This window comes from Pleurodeles waltl, chromosome 5 (assembly GCF_031143425.1).
Source record: "Pleurodeles waltl isolate 20211129_DDA chromosome 5, aPleWal1.hap1.20221129, whole genome shotgun sequence".
Taxonomy (NCBI): Eukaryota; Metazoa; Chordata; class Amphibia; order Caudata; family Salamandridae; genus Pleurodeles; species Pleurodeles waltl.
In genome coordinates this window covers 1,038,400,385-1,038,427,720 of record NC_090444.1, presented here as the reverse complement: position 1 = coordinate 1,038,427,720, position 27,336 = coordinate 1,038,400,385, and the positions used below count along the sequence as shown (strand labels likewise).

General features: G+C 45.7%; 1 protein-coding gene across 2 annotated transcripts in view; it reads right to left on the bottom strand.

Annotated features, from left to right (window-relative positions):
* Positions 1 to 27,336, bottom strand: part of PDE7B (phosphodiesterase 7B) — an 891,171-nt gene that overhangs the window by 288,611 nt on the left and 575,224 nt on the right. The window contains exon 1 of one of the 2 annotated variants that reach the window (XM_069235206.1): positions 19,866 to 20,678. The exons of the other annotated variant lie outside the window; for it this stretch is intronic. Coding sequence (XP_069091307.1) covers positions 19,866 to 20,085 — 220 coding nt within the window. The 5' untranslated portion in view covers positions 20,086 to 20,678. Of the gene's footprint in view, positions 1 to 19,865; positions 20,679 to 27,336 lie in introns of those variants that run through there. 2 annotated transcript variants of the gene reach the window in all.

Here is a 27,336-nt window from a genome sequence, read left to right as displayed (position 1 = left end):
CAATGAAAAACTCCAGAAATTAGTGCTTTTTTCAATAGAGTGGCTCTAGAGACCCATCCTATGGGTCTCATTTAATGCTGAGAATTAGGGGGGAAGATACTTACCCTGAAAGATCCTTCCAACTATTAAGGTAGCATGCTCTCCCAAAGACAGTCATTTCTGTGTGGTGGACTGGTTGTAAAGAAAGATCCCCATGTATCCTAATAATCAGAAATATTGTCTCATCAACTTAGTGGATGAAGACTGCCTAATCTCCAAAGATAAAACTCTTGCTTCCCTTTAAAAAAGTTAAATTCATTAAACCATTTTAATAGTTGGGCACAGTACTTACTTATAGCCCAGCAAGCTTTAGAATCAAAAGACACTGACAACAGGAAGAGAACTGGGATATCTCTGAAAAAGGGGTGCTCAAATTAGGATCAGAAGGGCCATATCCATACCAGATATTCAGGATAACCACTGACTCCGTAAATACGTTCCTTTTAGATTCCTAGTACATCCCTTCATATTATTGGAGCATCCTGAAAATCTGTTGAAGATCCATCCCTCCTTACTGTGCACTAGAAGCAATGACAAAAATGGTTTGCTGCAATAAATGATGATTTTGCTTGTACAGATTTTGCTTGTACACTTGACAGAATGAAAGTGTGAGAAATTATCCAGTCCCATAGTCGAAGACATCTATCTCACGATCAGTAAAATGGCCCAATAGAGTGATCAAAGGTTTTTGGTTTACGGATAGCCTCATAAGTCAGGCTAGGAGTCTCTAATTTAATGGAATGCATGCCATAGTTACTGCCAAAGAGCCCGCGACCTTAGTATTCATGTAAATGACAAACTACAGACGATGTTTTGAATGTTGGTAGACAAGGACTGGATTCCTTGCAAGATTTTCAAGACTCGAGTACTGTGAAATGATCTTAACTTTGATTTTTTTAGATTCACGGCTTTTGACTTTATGTGGATATCTTGAAAATCTGGCATGGCTGCTGCTCAACACTTGGCAGACTAGTGCTGAAGGGTTCTTTGAATAGTACTAAAACTGTAAACAATAATATAATAAAAGAAGTCTCAGGCAGAAGGCAAACAAAAGCACTTTTACATTTTACGTATAGAAACAAATGGCCAAAAGAAGGAGTATAGAAAGCGGAGATTTGCGATAACAAATGGAAATAAGATCTCATGTAATGGTACAGGCTAATAAATTATACAAAAGAATCATCTATGCATCCTTAGTTACCCTTCTCTCTACTGTAAAAATATTAAATACATTTTGAAAAAGAAATACGACTGGGGTTTCCCTATACCGCATTAAGCCCAACATCCGAACACTAAGCCTGTGTGTGGGGCATCCAGAAATATGCACGGCCAAACTCTGCCGCACTTAAAATAAGAGTTTCAGGAAATTATGCAGGAAAGATGCTACAGTTACCTTTTATTTACATGTAACGTAGAGTGCTGTCTGTTTTGTCTGTTTTGAGGAGGTTGTTTTCCACACATAATGGCAAAAGATCCAGGGTAGCTTCCAGATGGTAATGCATAATTTGTACATTCTCTAAACAACATTACGCAAGGAAATATATTGTAGGGATATGTATAAATTAGTCTCTTAAAAGATAAGTAGTCGATGAATGAACAGGCTTTGTAATGTAGAAATATATTTTTTATGCAGGCAGCAAGCATGTTTTTCAGTCTGAAAACAGAAAATAGGATTAGAAAGGAGAGGCCTGTGCTTTTTAACTTGAGTGGCCGTCACAATTGTTCCTGGAAGTAGCATTAGGTAACTTACAGCTTGCCTGATTTTTTGTAACACACGACCAATCCTATGACAATCAGTTCAACTCTGCCCTAAAAGACCCAATCTGGCGCACAATGCTAGGCCACATCATCCGATTTTGTGAGTAACACGTCACCTCAGGGCAGGCCTGCTTTGTGAGGCATTATCGGTGAGGTGAAGCCGCTTGGCTCATAGGAATGTTAAGACAAGCATCCTTATCGGGACAATCTGATTCAATTCATCCCTTTCTTGGCTTTCTTTGTAATGTTGTCCTTAAAAGGCAAGTACTAAAGTATGTTTGCAATTATTGAGAGGTCTTTGTGTTCCCAGATAGTCAGGGTGGTCCTGAGTGGCTTAACGAAACATGAGGGGGCCCCCGTGGAAAGTAGATGGATGGGCCCCCTCCCCACCCGAGCCAGTGAGAGGGGCCTGCACCGGGGGGCTGCGGGGACTAATGTTGCACCACTGGTGGTCCGGACAAGTCCCCCTTTTCATTTTCACAATGGAGGATAGCGAGAAGCAATATTGACTAGACATGAGTACCAGCTGATGGCTCTAAATACATGGAAGCACCAGTTTCCTTCAGAATGCGACCTGATGTTCTGGTGCAAACATTACCGACCACATACCAATGAACCACAATAGAAGTTAGCCGCCACAGCGTGTAACAAAACTCCAGCAAATGCGATCATCATAGGAGAGCCTAATTTCTGGTTGAAACCAGCCTCACTGACCGATGTTGACCTTCATGTAACCTTCAGTACTCACACAGGAGGATGCTCAGATCACAAATTGGGAAACTGAACCACCATTGCTAACTGAAAGAACACTAGGATGTGCACTGTCTCAAATTGATGTGCCAGAACATTAGCGTTATTGTATATCATTACTTTATTCAGGCAATATCATCTCCTGGCTTCCAGCAAGACAATTCAGAGTAAATGGGTGGAGAGGACGCTGCAAAGGTGAGAAATAGTTTCAGTACAACAGTTCAGCAAATGGATGCCTTTCTCTGTACTCATTCAGAATCGGGAAATATCCGATTTTCATCAATCCAACAGATGGTTCTCGATGACCTATGAAAGCAGGTGTTGCCACCCAGCTGAGTGCATAACATCATGGGCGAAGGAGTCGAGGTGAACGCTGAGACATCAGTGTGCCTTGTAACAAGCTGTGGAAGGACAGCCCCTCCGGCACGCCATCATGCCGGAGGGGCTGCAGTCTTAGAGGACCACCTTTAATTGAAGTCAGAAATTAATTGTTAATCGTAACAGAACACTGAGAGGGTGGCTCATTCTTTCAAGCCTAGGGTGCTGCATTATGAACAACTGCATTCTACATACGTCAGTTTGTTTATGAATCCAGCAAGAGAAACACCCAGGGAAGCTGTAGCCTTCTCTTAGTTTTGCACCCGATCATGTGCAGACATTCTATGGATTGTACTACTGAATGTCGAGGCTAAGGATATCGAGATTCAAGAATATCGTGGACAAAACGGGAAGACTAAAATACCGAAAGCTAAATGCATATAGAGGATGTATAGATTTACCATTCCTAACTCCATTTATTTCCAAGCGCCTTTAAGATATAAATATCCTAAAGATATATATATATGCAACTAGATATTAACAATATCTACATACATTTCAAGATTTTAAATTCGACATTTTGCCTTTAATGTTTGTGTACCTCCATATTCTAGCTTCAACGTTTAGTGGGTGTGCCCATTCTATGCTATGTTGCATTAAGATTTGAAAATACCATGTGACAGACTATATTCAAGTCAAATCCACAAAATAGAAGCCCACCCATATGGACCTGGTTTTCTTTTATGGCCCGTCTGTCGCCGATGACGTAGAGTCAATTGTTTGTCCCATGAACATTATTTATATAGGATTCATTTAGTGACTCAACATGACCACAGTCTTGTTTCAGTGCCTCCCAAGGATCTTGTGCATTTCATTGTGTCTCTCTATTTGAGCGTGTCAGAGGTTTAATCAACAAATCTCAAAGGCTTGGACTAAGATTAAAAGAAGGGAACTGCTTGCAACCGACTGGCCAGTCTCTTTATAAGCTCAGCTGGTTCTTTGGTGCACAGTGAGCCATTATTCAGATCAAACGATGGTGGTGGGGCCTGTCGGTTGACCATATCCTTTAGTGACTTCTTGCTTTCATGCAGTTTTTCCACTGCGTGTGTATGACTGTTGCTGTTTCATTGCACTGCTGTCACACAATGGGATGGCAAAGATTGCGGAGCGACAGGAAGATGGTCCCAACATTCAGAGACCCTGCTTTTCAATTTGGCATTGCTGGGCCCCACAGATAGACACATATGACTGATAAATTGGTCTTGCTGAGTGTTAGAGCTGACTTAATGCTCTCTATATACATTTGACTGCTGTGTGATCACAGTGCAGAACTTTATAAGGCAGCATAAAGAGGCTAGCAACCCGACCTGCAATACCATTATCAGTCTCCATTGTTCTTCATCTGATGTGGTATTCATCTACGATTCATAAAACATGCCATCACAAAGATGACCAACGAACAATGTAGGCACCTGGTTGGTGCATGTTACAGCTGCCCTCACTGGTCCACTGTCATAGTACTGACAGCTGTGCTAAGTGTGTGCCTGATGTCGGGTTTGGTAGAAGAGCATTTCATCACAATTGAGACAGAGACAGATATCCGGTACGCCTCATTGGAAGTGCCACAGGAGATAATACACCTGTAACAAGGCGGATAGGATATCCCTTACTTTTGTAATTTAGTATCCTGTTCATCAAATACTAAATCAGGCCCCATGTCTTTTACTAGACTCTTTGTTCTGATGAAAAAGATAACATACTCCATAGGAACCGCAAACAGCAGTTTAGGCCACAAATGGACAATGCAGCAAGAGTGGGCAACTCACAAAACAAAGCACTTCTCCATCACCAACATCAGAATGAACTCCTCCACATTCCAAGAAGCACATAGTTGTGAGAGTCTTTTAAAGGTAAATCACAGTGTATGACTGACAAATGGAAGTGACATAAAATAAAGAAAACACGGCAAAGCATTAAAGGTGGCATGATGCTACACGTGTTTTTTAGGGAATAATTTTAAAGCTATGTGCATGGACTGACCGTGGTGGAAAGATTATGAACATTCAGTCTCACCCACAAACCCCACACACTTTCCTTTGGGTGCTCTCATTTAGATAGACCAGGTATATATGTCTCATGCAAAAATATACTGCTGGCCCTCTGAGCTAGCTACTCCTCCTTTCCATGCGGCCATTGTCCTGAGCCTCAGGGTCGTGGTAGACAATCAACTGTCCATGATCCCCCAGATTAAGGCAATCACTGCAAAGTGCTTTGTCCTATAGAAATCCATTAGGAAGGTCGCTCCTCTTCTGTCACTCAAGTCTTTAAAAGCAGCTGTTGTGGCTGTAATTTTGTCCCCCTTGGAATATGAAAACTTCCTGTATTTGGGTCGCCCTGCAACTTCTTTACACAAACTACAAATCATTCAAAATACAGCAGCAAGGATAATCTGTACATTGCATAGGCATGTGCATATCTCTCCTGCCTTAATGAAGCTTCACTCGCTCTCCGTCAAACTGAGAGCTCTTTTTAAACTGGCTTATATTATTTACAAATCCATTCATAATCAGAATCCATCCTTTGTAGCAAGCAGAATTTATAGACATGTTCCTATTTGAACCCTCTGATCCTCTCTTGGCAACCAGTTGAACATCCCTTGGTTCAATTGGTAAGCAGTAGGGGGCAGGTGCTTCTTTTTCCTGCCCCCTATCTTAAGAAACTCTCTCCTTTCCTCGGTCAGGCTGGAACCTAACTTCTTGATGGTCAGGAAGCTTTTGAATGCCTGACTGTCTAAGAAAGCTTTTGATTAGCCTCAGTCCTGTCACTCCTGGCTGTCTCAGTGCCAAGAAACCCTTGGGTATAAGAATGCTTTTTCAAATTTTCTTAGCATAACCTAACATAATGCAACATAACATTTCCTCTTGCGTTGCCCAGGTTGATGGTGGTCTTCCTCCTTCATTCCTTTGCTCCTCCTATTCCTAACTATTCTTATCCACTCTGTCTTCTTTTTCCTTCCTTTCCTTAACACTACAGACTTCTTATGTGACATACTTCATACTTTATGCCATTGGCTAAGTTAAAGGAATTGTGATCAAACTGTTCAGTCAAGATAAGTACCCTTCAATAATACACCAAAGGGATGTTAATGTCCTGACTTGGAACTCAGAGGACGCGTTACTCTGTCATAACCGTGACAGATATCCAGTCCGCCGAAATCTAAATCCAATTATATCCTATGGGATTTAGATTTCGGTGGACAGGATATCTGTCACCGTTAGGACGGTGTAACCCATCCGCTGAGTTCTAAATCAGGCCCTAAGTGTGATTATTTAAAAACTGACTATGTCCAGTCTAAGTCAATCAATATCGCTTTATAGTTTGATATACTTATGTAAACTTGAGAAATATAATTCTCTACCAGCGCATCGTTAGGATCACTTGACTTATTTTTTCTCATGATTTGGAATATTGAGAGTTCAAGATGTTGCATGTTGCAATCCTGTGTCTCTCTTGGTTTGCTTCCCTAAAATTTCCTAATAGAAATATTTCAACAAAACAAAATGTTTAAGAGAAGAGCTAATGGGTATCCTCATTGGTGGCAACTTTTAGGTAAGTCCTAGAGACATCTTTAGCTGTCTCGCAAGCCTCATGTCCTCTAATGAAAAACATACGCAAAATACATACATTTGTACATGTATGTTGGGGCTTTTGACCAGCTGCCTAATTCATTGATATTTTCAAGTGTCAATCCCATTTTGCTTTCGCCCACCACAATATACAGCACGGGGCGTGAGTGAGTCTACTTACACTATTGGCTCTCTTTACTGTCAGTGATAGCACTTTGCTTGTGGGCATCAGTGGATTAGGTAATCCACTTTAGTGCTGGGGCTGGTGGTTCAACCTCTGCTTTCATTTCTGCTTTCATTTAATTGTATGTAAAATTAAATTAAGAAAATTTTAGAAAGTGATAAAGTAAAGATAGGGTCTCCTGGCACTGGGAAAGACTGAGAAAAAATAATTATCCCAAATATCAGTGGGGTGGAATAAGGCAAAAGCCATACTTATAGATTTTTCTAAATATCAACATATAGAAGATGATTCTCACCTCCAAGGTAAGTTCACCCCGGAACCCAAGAATATAATCTGCAGAGTCCCCCAAGGATCGTCCCTCAGTCCTACCTTCTTCAACACGTAATAACCCCCCTGTCCAACACCTTCAGATCGCACAGACTCAACATCATCTCCTATGCCAACAACACCTGGCTCATCCGCTTGCCTCAGAAGACCCCTCTACAACCAGAGCCAACGTCCACAGATATATGATGAACGTTGCTGACTGTATGAAGGACAACTGCCTCAAGCTCATCTCTGACAAGACGGAAGTCCCCATCTTTAGGAACAACACTTCGCCATGGAACAACGCATGGTGGCCTGCTTAACTCAGCCTATCCCCCGTCCCAACAGACCGCACCCACAACCTTGGCATCATCTTAGAAGGCAAGCTATCAATGAAGAAATAGGTAAACACAGTCTCATCCACCTGCTTCCACACCCTATGCATGCTCCGCAAGATCTTCAGGTGGCTCCCAGTCAACAGCAGAGGACCTTCATGTAGGCCCTTGCCACCAGCAGGCTGGACTACGAGAACACACTCTATGTAGGAATTACAGCATGCTTCCTGAAGAGATTACAGACAATATAAGACAGACAGCAGAGGATGTTCCTTCTCACACCTAGCGGCCAAAGCTTGAAACAACCTTCCCACGCACCTCAGGACCATCTCATTGCTTAGGGAACTCAAGAAAGGAATCAAAACTTGGCTATTCGAATAAACGGATCACCACAAGGCAGCAAGCAACTCCAGCACCTAGAGACCCTCACAGGCGATTTGCCGCGCTTTATAAATCTTGATTGATTGATTGAGACTCAATTCAAATCAAAAAGTGTGAAGATAGCACATAAATCCACTTTAGAATGAGAATGGGCAAATCAAGGAAGGTTTGAAATACCCAAATGTCTGAAACAAGGATAACTACAGATGAAGCACAGCAATCCACGTCAGAGATGCTCCAAGTCAGAGATCTTAATGGTAGGAGGACAAACGTAATACCACAGGTGTGTGTTTGTTCAAGCTGCCCCATGCTGATGTTCTTCAAATCAGCCCTGAAAAAATCCCCATGTGCATCTGTGTTATATGTAGAGCCACACTTGTCAAAATAGGAATAAATATTTTTGTTCTCTGTTTTGCCTCAAGGTATAACAGCAGCTGCAAAATACATCTGCTTCCCTGGCTCCCTCCATCTCCGCATTCTTTTACAGAACTCGAACCTCACCTGCCCTCATGTTCTACAGCTGGAACCTGGTGTCATTACATCTTGCCCACAAACCACACCCCCTTTTCATAAAAGATAAAATTAACTACACTCCTAAATCCTACAACTTTAATGTATATGAAACATACATAAAAAATATAAAACCCCCAAACTCACTACAGAACTCAAAATAATTGCAAATTAATCTTGACACTTTACTTTTTTAAATGAATACCATTAGTATACATATTACTATGCACATAGGCCCTCATTATGACTTCAGTGGTCTATTTCATAGACTGCCAAAGTCACCACCGCCATATGACCGCCAGTGTTGGCAGTCTGAAGGCCGCCATATTATGACTGCTGGCTGCTCTCCGCCACTATTTGCAGGGAAGCCGCCAGCAGCTATACTGGCTTTCGGCAGACTAGTGGAGCGTGCCCTGCTGCCACTGCTACGTCACCACAACACCGCCTGCCATATTACAACTTTGTAAATGTCGTGGCGGTGTTTTGTTGGCGGGCGCTGGCGGTGGAGCAGGTGCCATGTACCCCGTTCCCTCCCGGACAACCACCGCGACCACGAGGTAAGGTGATCGTCCAACGGGGGAGGGGTGTGGGAGGGGGATCTCGTGTGTGTTTGTGTGCTTGTGTGAATGCCTGTATGCGGAGGTGGTGGGGTGTCGTGATCGTGTGTGTATGTGTGTGAATGAGTGAGGGTGGATGTGTGCATGTATGTATGTAAGTGTGGTGTGTGTGTGCGGGGATCGGGAGGATCGGGGGTGGGGGCTGATTACGGGGTTCAGGGTGGGGGCATAAGTAGGGGGACTGGGGAGGGGGGCTTCGCTGCTTGAAGCAGGGTGGGGGCTTCTGATAGAGTCAGGTGTGAGGGGGGCGTCCTACATGGAGGGGGTTTTGGGGAGTCCTGTTGTGGTGAAAGGAATCAGTATTTCTGCCGCCAGTATCCTTTCTGCCAGGGATTTCGTGTCGGGCTGCTGCCACGGAATCCCTAGCGGAAAGAATACTCAGAACACCGCGGACGGTGTTAGGTGGACCGCCGGGTCGAAGGTGGTCAACCTTCGGCCAGGCGGTCCCACCGCCCTGGCAGTACAGGCGGTGAACTGGCTGTGATGCAGCCAGTTCAGTGCTGTGGTCATACTTTGGCGGTCCTGCACCGCCACGCTGTCGGCAGCATGGCAGTGCAGGACCACCAAAGTCATAATGAATACCATAGTCTTTTAACCAGTTAGGTGGTTTCCTTGTTCTTTTTGTCACCTCATATTCAAACTTCTGTACCATTGCCCTATCATTATCTGATCTCACACTGGCATTATGTTCTCTTTAACTTTCAAACTTCTCACCACTCTCTTCATTGTCCACCACCAACATCAATTCCCTTTCTTCTTGAATCCTTGGCACCTCATCAACCTCCTGAGTATCCAAACACATTTGAACCTCATGTTCACCTTCATTTATGTTGGTATTTGCACCCACATCATTGGTATAGGCACCCACAACATCTTCCCACAAATCTGTCACAGGCTTGTGTGATTCACCACAAGTTTCCTTCCACATGTCACCCAACCTGACTTCTAATCTATTACAATTCCAAACTTTACCTTTACTTAACCTCACAGAATTACACAAAACTTCAGCAACTTCTTTAGGTTCGTAGCAACAAGATTCCCCCATTGGTACAAAACCAGGCTTCTATATTCAGACCCAATCCCCCACTTTTATATTCACTGGCTTAGATCCTCTTTTAGTTCCATGGTACTCCTTACTCTTTTCATGATTGGGCATCGTATTCTCTTGCACCTTCTCAATCAACCCTTGTTCCACACCCACTTGGTTCCCTGACACCTCAAGAGTCAGATTTCTTCAGTTCCTTAGAAACTTAATTTCTCACCATGAAAGGGATGTTCCCTATCTTTTGGAATTTAGGTTTTGCATTGTCTCTTAGAATGATCTTGTGCTCAAAACCTTAAGAAACCTCTTAGTCAATTCATTACCCATCTGCAACCCTTCATCTATCACTAATACTCGTTCCTCGCTGTTAGGAATGAGCACAATGTGCAAATTACCCTGGACAAACCAACTAAACACTTGAGGTCCATTCTTAGCAACCTACAATTTACCTCTAGCCTGTCTGTTCTTGAATCGAAAAGTAAACCACCTAAGCCCTATCATGTCTATGTGTTCTTGACTATAGCCTTTCGTGTTGAGGTCTGATTTAAAATGTTTTTCACCTGCTTTCTTTACAAATTTGTGTCACCAAAGTTCCTTATTAATGATTGTATAAGGGGATTCAGAATCAGCATTAATTTTTTTTAAAGGCACCTCCCAACATTCAGGTTTAGATTTAAGCTTGCTATCATTAACATTCAAAACAAAACAAAACGTCTGATCAAGCTTGCTACTTTGTCTCAACTTTCGTTATCCCTGTCTGAACTTCCACCATCCTCCTTACATGTTGGTTCATTCATACACTTAACACACTTTTTGAGAAAGCCAGATGTTCTTTGCTTTCACACCTGTAACATGTGTTTTGCTCTCTGGTCTTTGAGTCTTTTGCAACATATTTGTTTTTCTGTTCTTGTTCTGAATTTTGCTCAGTATCCCATTCTCCTCCCCCTCTTGTTTTACTACTCCAGCACACCTTCTGGATAATTCTGCCTTCTGAACAATAGCTAAAACATTATTTAATTCAGAATCTCCATTGATCCATAAACACTCCTTTATGTCGGCTGGATTATTCATATGCATAAACACCTGGCCAAAATAGGAATAAATACTTTATTTCTTTGTCTTGCCTGAAGGTATTATAGCAGATACTAAATAAGTCTGCCTCCACAGCTAGCCGTTTATGTCTCCCTCCATTCCCGCATTCTTTTACAAAACCCGAAACCTCCTGACCTCAGGTTCCTCACCTGGAACCTGATGTCATAACATCAAGCCCACAACAATCTGTGCCAGGGGATCCTAATCAAGGAAGTCACCTAAGCACAAGCTGAAGATCCCCCAAGCTAAACGCTCTCTTTATCTCCTCTCACTGTCCAGTGTTTAGCCCCCTGTGCCGCTGCTGCCCCTGTGGCCCCACCCCTCCCACGTAGTGCTTTTCCTGCCCTCCCGCCTCCCAACTGACCGAACCCCACACCTTTCTCCCTTTCTTAATGGCGGCCACGCCTCTGGTGTGACGAAGGCACTCCAAAGGCAAGTCCATCTGCGCCTGTCCACACCTAGACCGCACCCAGCTCCACAGTCCCTGGTTCTTGCCGGTTCGATGCCAGCACTTTACGCGCCCTCAACCCATGAAGATCATCAGCCTGCCACCAAGCCAACCCCATGAACATCCTGGACCTTTTTCGTGCCGCACCTGCTCCAGCACCCTCCAAGGACAACCTGCTTATTCCGCACCAAGCACGGACAGCCGCCTCAAGTGCATACTCCTCAACACATGCTCCCTCCTCAATCATGCAGTAGAAGTCTGAGACCTCCTCGACTCAATAGCCCTGGACATCACCTTCTTCACGGAGACTTGTATCACCCCTCCGCTGCCCCAGACATCGCCATCCCGGACAACTACAAAATCATCCACAAGCACAGAGCCAACTGGCCTGGAGGAGGCATTGTCATAATCTACAAGAACAACCTCCGCCTGACTCCAACCATTGAGTCACAGTCTCAGACAACTCACGAGCGCCTACAATTCCAGATCCAGACCAACCCTAACTCCTCCCTATGTGGCACCCTCATCTACAGGCCACCCAGACCCCAACCTCAGTTCAGCGAAGACATTGCCGACCACATGGCCCGCAATCGCACACCTCCTTCAACTACATCCTACTCAGCTACCTCAACTTCCACCTTGATACTCATGATGACCTCAAACCTCCTTGACACCTCACAACTTTCAGCCTCAAACAACTCGTCAACGTCCCTACCCACAGAGTCGGACACATTCTCTACCCTGTTTTCTCAGCAGAGGACAACATCACTATCTTCCACACCTCTGAACACCACTGGACCGACCACAAGTGCATCCACTTTACCTACACAGAGAACACCACACAACACTACACGCCGAAACCCCCAGCAGATTCTGGAACAAAGTAACTGAACCACAACTCACCAACACTCTCAACCACTCCCTCCCACCGGACGCAACAGACACAAATGAAGCTGCAAGCAGCCTACACCACTGGCTAGCAAACTGCACCAACAACACAGCCCCCCCCCCACGGAAAACAGCAGGGAATCGACAGAGCAAAACACCCAAGTGGTTTACGACAGACCTGCAGGAATCCAAGCGCTCCTGCAGATAACTTGAACGTAAATGGAGGATCAGCAAATCAACCGAAGACCGCACAGCCTACAAAAATGCAGTCACCATGCACCACCAGAACATCAGAGCCACCAAAAAAGCCGCCTCTCAAGCACGCCTCAACACCAGCACTTACAACAGAAAAGAGCTCTTTGCCATCGTCAAAGAGTTCACGAACCCTGGGACAGACACATCATCCATCCCTCCCTCCCAAGTTCTCTGCAACGACCTTGGCACTTTCTTGCACTGTAAGATCCAGGACATCTACGAAGGCTACAGGAACGAAATCCCACCAGCACCGCTTACCACCACGGACCTAGCACCTCACCAGATACCTTACCCCTGGACCCCCCTCACCACAGAGGACACCCAGAGACTGATGAACTCCATCCACTCGGGGGCACACTCGGATCCATGCCTTCATCACATCCTCAACCTGGCTAGTGCCAACATACCACTGGAGCTCTGCCGAACCATTAACTGATCCTTTGAGACCGCCACACTCCCCTAAGACTGGAAGCATGCCGAAATCAACCCGCTACTTAAGAAACCCACTGCCTACCCTAGGGAGCTGAAGAACTACAGACCCATTTCTCTGCTCCCTTTCCCAGCCAAGGTAACAGAGAAGGCCGTCAACCAACAACTCACTGAATTCCTTGAGACACACCGTACCCTAGACCCATCCCACTCCGGATTCAGAAGCAACCACAGCACTGAAACCACATACTTAGCAGCCACCAACGACATACGCATCATACTGGACCGCGGACTCACGGCCGCACTCATCCTCCTCGACCTCTCCACCCATTTGTCACCGTCTCCCACTCCACCCTCTGAGACAGACTGCACGATGACAGCATCCGAGAAAAAGCCCTGAACTGAATCAGGTCCTTCCTCACCGGAAGAACACAGAGTGTCAGACTACCGCCGTTCACGTCAGAACCTAGACACTTGTTGCGGAGTGCCACAAGGATCTTCACTTAGCCTGATGCTTTTCAACATCTAGATGGCCCCGCTTGCTAAGATCACCAAACAACACAGGGTAAACATAGTCTTCTATGTCGACGACACCCAACTGATCCTCTCCCTGTCCGAGGACTCTGCTCAAGCCAAGAGGAATTTCCACAACGGGATGAGAGCAGTCGCCACATGGATGTAGGTCAGCTGCCTCAAGCTCAAATCGGACAAGACAGAGATCCTTGTGATTGGCTCCACCCCTTCTGCCTGGAACAACTCCTGGTGGCCCACTGCTCTGGGTAACACCCCGTCCCCTACAGACAAATCACGCAACCTGGGCATCATCCTGGACTCCTCTCTATCAATGACCCACCAAGTTAACGCCATCTCTTCATCATGCTTTCACACCCTCTGACTCCTGTGGAAGATTTTCAAGTGTATTCCCCCGAAACGAGAAAGACAGTCACCCACGCACTCATCACTAGCAAACTGGACTATGGCAACGCACTCAATACTGGCATCACCAAGAAACTTCAATCAAGACTACAAAGAGTCCAGAATGCAGCAGCCAGGCTTATCCTGAACATCCACCGACGCAGCTGCATCTTCTCCCACCTGAGAGACCTACACTGGCTCCCAATTAACAAGCGCATCACATACAAACTCCTGATCCACACCTACAAGGCACTGCACAACATAGGACCTGCAGACCTCAACCACTGCCTCGCCTTCTACATACTCAACAGATGTCTCTGTTCCTTCCAGCTCACCCTTGCAGCCATCCCCAAGATCTGGAAAAAATACAGCAGGAGGATGATCCTTCTGCTACCTATCAGCCCGGACATGGAAGGCGCTACCTCTCAAGCTCATAAAGACCGCATCACTGAAGCAGTTCGGGAAGGACCTGAAGACCTGGCTCTTCGACTGAGCAGCACGCCCACATACAGCGCCTTGGGACCTTATAGATGATTATCCGTGCTCTACAAATCCTTGATTGATTCATCTGTTTAGAAAGAAAGAGGGCGTCCCAAAAGTCTTCCCCAGCAATTATTCTTAAGAAGACGCACTCTACTGGTCTTCCTGTGTGGCTACTGGCTAGAGGCAGAAATGCATTATGTTTTGGGTCTTGTGTGGCTGCAACCCACTGGCAAGGTCTACTGACCCCTATATAGAAGGAACCATTTGTGCTCTTCCGCTTGGCGATGTGAAGATCTTATAAATGTGGTTTAGAAGTTTATCCTTTAGGACAGAGTTTCATTTATCAAAACGGCGGCTTTGGGAATGTCTCAACAACAACATTGCAGTTCATCCCCCTCCTTTTATTCCTTGTTCACTGTCTCTAGAAATACACAGAGCACCAACCAAGGCTGTTTTTCTGTGCAAGTGAGGGGAGAAGACCTGGAGAGCTGTTTAGCAACAGCATCTAGAGAAGACTCTAAAACTTGCTGGCGGAAGGGCAGCCCTTGGCCTGGTCAGAAGGTAAATACTCTGAAATACACATCTAGCTTATCACTTGGAGAGAAAGCTTGTTTTGCGATGAGCAGTGTGACTGGCTGGCACTATCTCCTAAAAGTTACCATGAATTTGATTGGTAGTGCCACGAGCTAGGAATATGGGCTGTAGCTCCATTCCAGAAATTCAGAACATACATTGAACTATTTCTGTGTGGGCTGTTGGTGCTTGCTAGTCTACGGCTGCCTGTCTCCCACAAGTGAGGACCAAAAATTAAACTCTGCACATGGCCCTACTGTCATCAACTCCGGAGTATGGAATGGGCCTCTCAGAGCGCTCCTAGGCCATCGAGACACCTCTGACCATAAAGACAGGGGAGCTACAATGATGGACTCCAGGTGAGCTGCCAAGGGATGGCATTTTTGGGTGGTGAATATGATCCTCGGCCTCAATGACTGACCATTTTTTGTTATATATTGAACACCTCCTTTCACCACCACCAACTCTCAGTGTTGATAACAGAAGAGGGTCTGGCAGCCCCACAGTGTGCTCCCAAACATGCTGGACTAAGCAGAAATGCTGGGCCTATCAGGCCCCTGTGCCCAAGGCCCTGCCAGCTCAAGACCATGATGAGATTATTTATCATTATGAGTGACTTTCTATGCTATCAGTCATGACAGAATAAAACTAATGTAAAATAAATATAAATGGGCATAGCTAAAAAATATAAAAACATGGGCCCTGGGACATTTTTATTGGGTTTGCGGCGGATACAGTAGTGTTTCTATTTACAAGCGGTCTGTCTACGTAGGCAGACTTCTGCTGCACGCCCCACACACATTTCCCGTCCCAGCCTCCCACAGGGAAAAGAGCAACTTTTCAACTGACGCAAGCACGTAGACAAAAGTGATGATGTCAACACACTGCAGGGTGTGCTTTTTAAAGATTGCCTTATCTCACCCTTTCACAAGCTTAACGTCGACATGTAACGGTTTGTGCGCGTTACTTACAACAGTGACGAACACAAACAACAAAAGCACACGATCAAAAAAGGTTAAAAAAGAAGAAATAACACCCGTTTTAAACAGTTTTTAAAAACCACGTGCAAGACGACAAGGAAGTAGAAAAGGCCCGCACCGTAGTTTGGAAACTTCCACAGTAGGAGCCTGTGTGCTGAGCTGGTAGCTAGAGATATTAAAAACCTTCGCGTTCATGCAGATATCCACCGCTTATTTAAAATTCTTAACCACACAGGAAGTCGAAATTTCTTCAACGTTGGAGAGATTGCAAAAACGGGCACAAATGTTAATTATATCACTTTCTAAACCATCAGCGACTTAAAGTTACGCGCACGCAGCACTTACTCGCTCTAATCTAGCGCTTTATTTTATTACCACCTTGAAAACAGAAGCTACTGTAAAGCGGATAGCTGAACATGGCTAGAGCGGTGCTAGATGTGTGACTGCAGGTGGCGGGCCACAATCATTTCTGGGGGACCAGGGCTCATCGGAGTAAGGCACAAGGAAAGAAAGTCAAAGTCATGCGGGGATAGGGAAGGGGTGGGGGGATGGGTCTGAAACAAAACAGTGGCAAAGGGAAAAAGCAGGAATGAAAAGAAACCTGCAAGAGTAGGGTGAAGAGACAGGAACTACAGGCGGGTGTTAAAAAGAGGCACGAAGCCTCGACAAGGCACCCCTGGTATTCGGTGCCTCCAGCAATCGGCTGAACGGCCGAGGGGCGGGCGGGGGGTCTCCTAAGAAAACAAATTGGGCTTCTATACTTTCCCTTTAATTTGCAAATTTAATGCTGGAGAAAAGCGCACATACCATGTGCTAAATGTGCCTGATTTCACCTTTGGACCCTTTATTTACTCGCTAAAACGCAGCGCCATCCGGGCACACACAGTAATAGTCCCTCTGAATTGTAAAGACTGATTATAGACTCAATGGTGCCTCAAGGGTTTTGAAAGGTCCCCCATCTTCCAATATATAAAAAAAATACTCAGTGAACCCTTTGAGTAATTTCATATTTGCATAAGTGGTGAAATCATGAAACGTTCTTCTGGTTTACTCCCAGGCCTGCTCACAAAACCGCCCCAGGCCAACACCCTACAAAATGCTACATGGTACATATCACTTGCAGCAGAAATTTCATTTATCAGGAAGGCTCTTCGTAGAGGGTGCGCTTTTTCATGTGTGAGTGCTATCGACAGTAAGTTTTTTTCTGTCGTGGTATTGGTGGGACTACAAAAGGGAAGCTAGGCCTTTTTCATGTTTTGGCCTGCGGTTTATACTTCAGCGTTTTTTTGGGGGGGCTTCGGAATATCAAGCAATGGTATTTGCATAGTTCATTAAAGCAAGGACTGTGGTGACACTGGCAAATGCGCTCTATGTCCCTGCTCGAGGGTGTGAAGCGCTATATTAACGCTACAATACAGCGGCGCAAGTGCTAACATAAACACTATAAAAAAGGAGCTCTGCAGTCTATAACACAGTAATATGTACTGGCAAATACAAGTCCAGTGTAAGCATGAACTTTGTCTGTTTCATGGCGCATGACATGTGACACTATCGCAACATATATTTAAATAATAAAGGACCAGCGAAAAGTACTTCCTAAATTCGAGGTTGCTACATCATACTAGTGACCACAAATTATATTCATTTGTATACAGTGATTGTTTTGTAGCCCGCAACGTCAGGATTTACCTTTACACTTTGGGACTCATTTTATCACCCGTGGAGAGATGGGAGGCTGAAAAGGACACAAGTCAAAACCCATGAGCTGATGGTTGCGCACACGCATCTCTGTATCAGACGCGTTGACCCGCTGAGCTAGCGCCGTTCCTTAGTCTGCTATTATCCCACTAATGAAAGCCATACTTAGCCAAGACACGCCTTCTTCGTTCAAGGGAATTTGATGGGAGGGAGTGGGTACACATTTTGGAATCGCCATCCTAGTATCAGGTGACAGGCATCGCGTCCTCCCCTTCTACTAAAACGGTGGACCTTCATTTTTGTTGTCCTCTTACCACGTTCACTTATTAATTCCTCCTTGAAGTAGACAACATTACAACAAATAAACATTGCACCACAAGTGCTATAATCTAAAAAACGCATAACTTCTGCAGAAAAAAAGAGCATTGATTAGCTGGTGTCGCATCTATCCGTCAAATTCGCATGTGTAAATGGGCTCCATGTTGGTTTTAACCTTCAGAAACTCTTTTTGCAGTTTTATTTTTTAGTTCTGCCGCCTGACCAATGGGAATCCCCCGGGCCTTCGCTAATGTTCGCACACCCTCACATTTTGGGATCTGCTCGCCAGCTTGTGAGAGTGCGGCCCCTTCAGCCTGCCTTCTGCTGAGACAGTGCGGCCTACTCCTGTGAAACGCCAGTACGGTATTGCGCTGATGTGAAGGCCCGTCCAGATCCGAGTCATGGATGAGGCTGTCTTTCATCCTCTCAAGGTCAACGACAGGCGCAATGGCAGCTTGTGCTGCATATGTCCCTGTGTGCAACTCATTTTTGAGGGGTGTGCATGCAATACAAATGGTGTAGTTCATGTGTGGTATTTTAGCTTCTTCTAAGGAACCCACATACCATGGTGAAAATAAAAACATAGTAACATTAACTCAATCCAGTGGGAAAAATCTAATATCTGTGGCCTCTCACACTAACAATAATGGTCTTCTTTAGCAGTCACCCCAGTGTTAAGGGCCACAGAAATTATGTGTTTCTGCGGCGATTTCCGCATAATTATATATTTAACACACTCCCCACACGTTCCACCATCTTTAACGCAAAACACTATGGGGCTCATTTACAAGCCCCTTGCGCCGCCGGTGCGTCACTTTTTATATGGGAAAAAGTGACGCAGCGGTTGTGCCAGGGGTTTGTTAATAAGCCCCTATGTTTTTAGGTCAAACGGATAGAAAGTTACTAAAATGAAAGCACCACTCACGGTGCCCCACTACGACAAACCATTTTCAAAGTTTGTCGCATTTCAGTTGCTGACTGCTGTATTTGGCTGTTAAACTAGTACGATAGTGTGGTGCAAAGTTTGCCTTGACATTATTAATGTGATTTAAAATAGCAAACAAATGCTGCCACTGCATGTCCCACATTTTGCATCTTAATTTAACTTTTCTTGCCAGACAATTCTCTCACACTTCCACGGTGGCATAATTCCAGTGGCCCTGGGAATGCCTTACATTTGGCATACACCGGTGCAGACAGTGCACTCAAAGAAACACTCTGCAGCCAGCTGCCTGTGATTTCGCTGACTGCTCTTCTTCAAGTAAAATAAACCAGAATATCGAGTTATCTAGCCTCCTCTGTTTCACAGTATGAGCGCGTGGGATAGGTGTGCAAGGCCTGGCGCCCAGAGAAGCAGCTTTGAAAGGGAGGGGCTGCTGAGAGGGTAATATCAGTGTGGAGGCTGACACGGATGTGCCAACGTCGGGTGTTTATACAAGTGAAGCACATGCTATTTTATCAACCCCCGAGGCAGTGAAAGGGTTCAAAAGACGTGTTTACAGGTAAAAATCTTGGCTCACTGAGAACAGCTAAAGGTGCTGAAAGGCTAAGAAGAACCGCTCACCTTCAATTAAAAAAAAAAAGCAGAGCTGGTAGATAGTGAAAAAAGTGGATGCAAGCGTCCTACCACACAGCGACCTACGGTTTCATGTCTGCACCAATTGCTAGCATTAACTGATGCATTCAACCGGCCAAGTGTTGCTTTCCTCAGTAAAAGAGACCTCTCGCTGCAGATGCATGGACAGAATAGGCTGCCTTAAGTGAAATGTCAGATCCCAATATGCTGAGATAATGTAGGGCTCCGAAAATGGAAGTTAAAGGGCACGGTGTACTGTACGATTCTAGACTCCCACTCGTCCCCCATGGTGCTCGTAAAGGTACGTGACGCTACGTGTGCCCCTCTGCGCACGCCACATTTACCTGGTCCGTCTCCTGGGGCGGGTTCCGGCTCCAGCTGCTCCCTCGGCCTCGTCCCCTGCAGCGCACCCTTGGACTTCCACAGGAGCCGCACCACCCGGACGATCTCCGGCAGCTCCCAGGACCAGGCGGCCAGGCTGCCCGCTGGGCAAAGCGGCGGCTCCTCCGCCCCCCACCTCCGTCCCAGCTCGGCCGATGACAGGAAGCGGTCCAGCACTGGCATCCCGCGCACCGGCCGCTCGAGCCCTACTGCAGCCGGGCTCGAGCTCCGTTGAAGGGTGGAAGAACAGCAGCCGCCTGTCAACCAACCAACGAAGGGGCAGGCGTCCCCGCCGTGCACCGTCAGAAGTTCAAAGGGACCCAGCTACAGCAGCAACTCACTACCATGAAGTGAACACACGAGGGAGACACGGTATCCTTCCACGGACTCCGGTAGTCAGTCGTGCAATAAAAGGACCCACAGAAACAGTTGCAACCCATGAAGAAATAATAGAGGGGGCAGAGGTCGCAGGGGTCCACCCCTGCAGCCACCAGGCTTCTTCCAAGCCCACAGGAGGATGTGCCCTGAGAGGGCTCCCAGCGCTGGCAGAACTGGCACGGCAACTCCTCTCCCCTACCACGAGATGCCCGGGTCCCCTCTGCGCCTGGTCTGCTCTAAAAGCCAGTACTGTCCCCTCCGTAGCTCGGACTCTTCCCCTCTCTCGTGTTTTTGCCAAGTTCTCCGTCGTCACTCGCGGTAAAATGCTCGAGTCCTGAGATGATGCATGAGAGGAGCTCTGTGCCAGGGCCGCCCGCTCCCAGCTCAGCGGGGCTCGCGGTGGGAGGTGCCCAGGCAGCTCCCGGCCGCCCTCTCCTGTCAACGGGGTGGCACTGCGCCATGCCCGCCTCCTGCGGCCGCCCTCGACGTCCGCGCGTCGAGAGCAGGACCTGGCGAGGGCACAGTCACACAGTTCAGTCAGTCCTGTTCTGTCACTTGTTTTTTTGTTCCTTTGCTGGCATTAACCAGCGGTATGGTCCGATCAGGCAGCTTCCTTTAACTTCTCATCGAGCTTCGCCTTGCAAGGTTAGTTTTTCCCCTCTCACCTCAAGTGCTCCTTTTGCTAAGAGGGAAAGGGGACTTGCATCACTGCCCAAACCTGTCCGTGGAGAAGGTGACGCGGGGATAGTGAGTAACAGAGCACGCCTTGGGCAGTAACTCGAACTTTCGGGCCATCGTCACTCTTTAAACACAAAACTGGGGCAAAATAAAGGTGGGAGAGCTTACAAATTAACAAGGAGAGCCGAGCCAGGTATCTCAGGGCCAGATGTAGGTAAGTAAAATTTTGCGACTTGCTATTTGCGAGTCTGACCGACTCGCAAATTGCAACTCGCAAAATTGTATGCAGAAAGGTGTCTCAGACACCTTCTGCGACTCATGGGGTCGCAAAGACCCACCTCATGAATATTAATGAGGTGGGTCGCAGTTGGCGACCCCATAGCGAGTCCATGCACTCACAGGGATGGTGGCCTGCTGGAGACAGCAGACCTCCATGTCTGTGACTGCTTTTTTAATAAAGCAGTTTTTTTTTCTTTTTGCAGCCCGTTTTCCTTAAAGGAAAACGAGTTGCAAAAAGAAAAACTTCCAAAACCATTTGGTTTCGTTTTTTTCAGAGTAGGCAGTGGTCCATAGGACCACTGCCTGCTCTGAAAAAACATTTTTTTAGGCATTCACAAAGGGGAAGAGGTCCCATGGGGTCCCCTTCCCTTTTGCGAATGAGTTACCACCCACTTTAAGTGGGTGGTAACTGGCGGTCACAAAGTAACTCAGCATGGCGATGCGGTCGCAAATAGGAAGGGGACACCCCTTCCTATTTGCGAGTCGCATCCTCAAATTGCGAGTCGGTACAGACTCGCAATTTGAGGATGAGCATCGCGTTAGGCTGTTTGCATGGCGCAAACTGCGTTTTTTGCAGTTTGCAACATGCAAACAGCTACCTACATCTGGCCCTCAGTTCTTAATGTCAGTTCATGGCCTGAGCACTAAACATTTTTTGCATTGTAAATCATATAGAACACATTACGTCAAATATGACAATGTCTCTTCAAAATGTACAAAAGTGTTTTCATATGTCGTCGTTACATTATGGCACTGCACTGCGTGATAGTTTTTAAGCATGATCCATTAGAGAACTAAGGGCCACGTACAAATATCAGGTTTTGCGACTCACAAATTGAGAGTCTTAGCGACTCGCAATTTGCGAGTCACAAAACCTGATGTACAAAAGTGTCAATGACACTGTTTGCAATTCCCAATGGGGTCGCAAATGACCTACCTCATAAATATTCACGAGGTAGGTCGCAATTTTCGAACCCATTGGGAATGGCTGCCCTCACAGGGATGGTGGCCTGTTGGGGACAGCAGACCACCATGTCTGTAACTGCTTTTAAATGAAACAGTGTTTTATTTTCAAATGCATCTCGTTTTCCTTAAAGGAAAACGGAATGCATATAAAAAAAAAAATTAAAAGTTTTCTTTTTGTTTTTTTCAGAGCAGGCAGTAGTCCGTGGGAGCACTGCCTGTCCTGAAAAAATATTTTTGCATCCATTCAAAAAGGGAAAGGGGTCCCAGATGGACCCCTTCCCGTTTGCGAATGGGTTAGCACCAATTTGAAACTGGTGCCAACTGCGATTGTTTTGTGACCGTAGTCACTGTCACAAAACAACCATACATCGCACTGCGACTCGCAATTAGGAAGGGAAAACCCCTTCCTAATTGCGACTCGCAACCCCTTTTTGCGATTCCGTAAATAGATTATTGAATCACAAAATTGGGTCTGTGCATCACAAAATGTTTTTTTCTTGTCGCAAGCAGCCTGATTCTGCAAATTGGGCCGTTTGCAACAAGAAAAAAGCTTTGTACATCTGGCCCTAGGTGTCAAGACACATCATGCAAACTCTTGATGGAACAACATTACAGTCTATTAAGTCAAACTAAGTAGGTTTTGTGTACCTCAGTGGTTTCCAACCTTTTGACTACTGAGGCCCCCCCCCCACAGAATCACTACTGGAAGCAGGAGACCCCCAAGTAATTTGAACAATTTAAATTTCAAACATTAAAACAGTAATCCACAAAAAACACACATGTCCACACCAAATACTTGAATTACTAAAGATTTAAATATCTTATATTGAAAAAAATATAAAAAAATCAAAACATTTTAATGGGAAGGTTGGTGCTGCATCTTGGAGACTAACTTTTCAATGTTTGGTTTTATTTAGGAAAGCTGAATCTTTAGGTCAGATTCTACATTTTCCTAGCGATTTTTGTTTTTACTTTTTAGGTACATAAGATCTGAGAAAGCTTTTTCACATACATATGTGGTTGTGTGGTGAGGAGGTAAAACCATAAAGGCCTCTCATCTCTCCATAGCCTCTCTGTCACATGTAATTCATTTGTTTTATAGCTCCTCTCATACCAGTGTAGGGTGTCGAGCACTTTACAGGGGACTACAAGGTGTAGGATTCACATGTCATCCACACTGGTAGGCATTTTCTAAGAGTGCTTGGTCTGGAGAAGCACAAACTCAGGATTCAGAACATAGCACAGTGGCTAATGTTGACTTTAATAAGAATGTATTTCTACACAAGCAAACGTTTTTTAGCAGCATGAGGAATATGAAAGACTCAGAAAAAACATACCTTTCTAATCTGTACCTTGCATTTTGCATGCAGATCTTTGGTGGCAGTTCAAAGCTCACTGTGCAAGATTATGATTGTAATTTATGAACTTCACAACAACAAAAAATTTCTGTGACAAAAGCAATAACCCACTGTGCTATGCACATGAAATACTGTTCTTTGCATGTTGCACATTGTTTGTAGCAGGCATATTAACCATCTGTGCCACCTTAGATGAGTCAAAACTGCCACTAGACAAAACTCCCATCTCTCTCGAGCAGGTACATTAATCACCAGAGTTATCTTGACACTTTTAGGCCCATATTTATACTTTTTCAAGCAAAACTGCGGTAATGCAGTTTTGCGTGAAAAAGTTTGCCTCCGGCTAGCACCATTCCAAGACACCAGCTGGGCGTCTTATTTATGGAATGGCGCAATCCGGCTCAAAGAGTGGGTCAACATCAAGGAAAATGACGTTAGTCGGGTGGGGGTGGCGGTATGGGAGAAGGGGGATTGCCCCAAAAGTGATATTAAGTTGGTTAGAGTAAAAAACAATGACTCTAACCAGCTCAGCGTCATTACTTGAAGCAAAACCTACCATACCACATGACTCCTGTCTAATAAAATAGAGGAGTGATGGTCACCACCCCAATGGCCAACACAGGGGCCAAAGGTCCCCTGGGCATGGTCATTGCACCCAGTGTTATGGGGGCCCATTTCAGGGCCCCCAATGGCATATACAAAAAAATGCAAAATACTTACCTCTACTTACCCATCCTTACCTTGGATGGAGTCCCTCATCCTCCGCTGTCCCTCTGGTGTGGGTGGGGTGTCCCTGGGGCCTGGGGAGGGCACCTGTGGACTTATTCTATGGTGTTCCACCAATGAAATGGGCCCACTGGTCCCCTAACGTCTGCCCTGACCCAGGCAGTAAATAATGGCGCTAAGCAAGCTTAGGTGCCAGTATTTAGGCCCGCCTCCCTCCCGTGCACCATTTTTGTACGAGAGGATAAATAAGGTGCCTGGGCCTTAGAGTCATTTTTTGCCCAGAAATGCCTACCTTGTACCTCATTGACGCAAGGTAGTTTCCCGCTAGCAAAAAATGAATTTAACTCTATAACTTTGGTGCTAGAGGGGTGTAGCGCAAAAGTATAAATATAAATATGGAGTTAGATTTGCACTGAATTAGCGTAAAAAAATGAAGCTAATTCAGCGCAAAGCTAGTCAGAATTTGGGCCAAAGATTTACCTAAAAGCTGCTGGATGTACAAGGAACTTTGCAGTGCTTTTAAATCTGCTGCACAAAGGAAGTAATAAATATAAAAACACACACTTGTTTCTGTCAGAGGCCCCAGCTGTAGAAGTGCCTTTCTGCTAGCCCAGGACTGCGGGCCCCCTGGGAATGTGTCATGGACTCCTGGGGGGGAGTGGACTACATGTTGGGAACCGCTGGTGTAACTGGTATTCTGAATTCACATGTTTCAATGTGCTTTATTAAGAAATAATGAAGATAAAGGAGTTTTGGTGAAATAAAAAATGTGCCCTGGACAACACAATTTATGCGGTAAGCAGCGATTTATCCAGGTATTCTGGTTTCAAGTTTTAGAAATCAGTCACTAAATGCATATCTCTGTGTATTTTTTTTTCATTTAAATGCTTTGTTTTGACCTCTTTGTGCGTTTTTCCTGAAGATTATAATATAGCGTGAGCTCGACCCAAAAGTACTTGAGTGCTTTACGTGTTAGTTGCATTAAACCAGATCACATTCATTTTTAAAGTCACAGGGAGGTTTAGGGGCAGGTTTATGGAAAGTGGCCCTGCACAGAGTGCAGGCCCACTTTCCCTGCACCCCTCAGCACCCCCCTACCCCCACCATGTGTGCACCGTATTTGAAATACGGCGCACCATGGCACAGGGTAGGGGCGAAAGCGTCATTTCTCATGACGCTATTGATGTACTCTGCAGGAGTAGCTCCAAAATACTGGCTCTACTCCTGCAGAGTACACAGGGCCCGATTCTAAAGACTGGAAGCCCCCTTTTAACGCCTGCTCTTGAGCAGGCTTTAAAAGTGCCATAACAAATGACACAAGGAAATCTCAGAAATTTTCTTACGCCATTTTTTCGGCCCCCCCCAATGGGGGAACGGCCTCCTTTGCATACATTATGCCTGGCTCAGGCATAATGTAGCGCAAAGGGTTACAGGGTGGCGCAACGCATGCATTGTGCTCCCCTGTAAATACAGCGCTGGGATTTCTGCCTTGGTGGGCCACATTAATGAAAAAATAATGCCATTAATGTGGCGCAAGGTGGCGCTAGGGCATTATAAATATGCCCCTAAGTTATTTGCCCAGAATCACAGGATGTTGAGTTGACTGTGAAGACTCAAACCCGATTCTCCGTTTCCAAAGTCCGCAGTAGTAGCTGTAATTCCACATTCTAGGTAGAGGTAGGGTGGCAGACAGGAGCCAATTGCAAGTTCGGCTCGTTATGGGGCTGGAGCGTCCAACAGGACCTCGAACTGAGTCAGAGCTAGGCTTCAGGACTGAGGCTGGCTTGAGCCTTCAGTGTCTCACCCACCTCTAGCACATGTATACTGTTGGGAGTGAAGGCTTGCCACTGCATCTCCTGCACCAATGGAAGCTACGCCCTTGCACAATTTATTACCAGTTGATACAAGGCCACTCACAGGGCTTTAAGCTATACCATCAATCTATACCATTCACAACAAGCATTGTGAAGATTTAATCATTGATGACTTTCACAATATGCTGTCTTGACCACTGTATTCCATGTGGTGGGAGTCCCAGCCCCCTTATGGGGTAGCCTCAACTTGCTACCTTGTTCATCTGATTAAAGCTGGCCAACTGGGGGGCCTGGGCTGTGAGTCCCATGTTCCCTGTCTGGGATCCCCACTTAAAACCAGCTGGCCCTGCCATCAGGCAAGCAAAGGCAAACAGTATATGCCCGTCACCCCTTCTGTGATGGGTGTGACCCTTTGTTCCAGCTCCTGTTAGTGAATCTCACTTGCCACACTGTCCATATGGCTTATACCCCCAGGCAGTATCCCCATGTACCTATTTATAAATACAAACAACCTACCAAGTGTAGTGCATCTAATATGCTTTCCCAAAACACCCTCTGTCCTTTGTCAGATAATTGAATTCCATCTTCTAATTAGTACTCAAGCATCATTAAATTGATTAACCTGTGGCCGATGAAGTCAAGACCCATAACCTTACAATATTTGCTAACAGCTGTGTTCAGTTTCTGCCCTGGCCTACCAACAGCATCGATAGACTGAGCACCTGTCCACCTCCGCCTCAATATTACCTCTGACCAAATTGTAACATTAATGTCCAACAGCCGAGACACCTGCATCAAGTCTCGCCTAATCAAACTGAGCAGTTCTTTCCTCCGTAGTGCTGCTAAATCGTTGTCCCCTAAAGGTACCACAGCTGCTCGGAAGCCTCTGTCCTTGACAGCTTCCTCTTTATAATTTGGACGGTTCCGCTTACCTTATGTTCGGTAAGCCAAGCCAATCTATGGTTATATTGTGCAGCCTGTTATTTCTGCCGGGCACTTTGGAGTCACCCGGGTTTTGCACTCTGGACAGTAAGACTAGCTGATCTGCCAGACACTCTTTGGTCTTTCATCCCTGGCTTCTGTCAAAACACAGTCATATAACAAGGGTCCAAATATTGTGGGGGATGTGGGGTGGGCAGGCATTGCTTGATTGTAAGTGCAGTGTTATGTGGGCCTTATAAGGCTTAGGTTGCCATCTACACAGGACCATAATCCCAACCTCTTGTAAGCTCTGC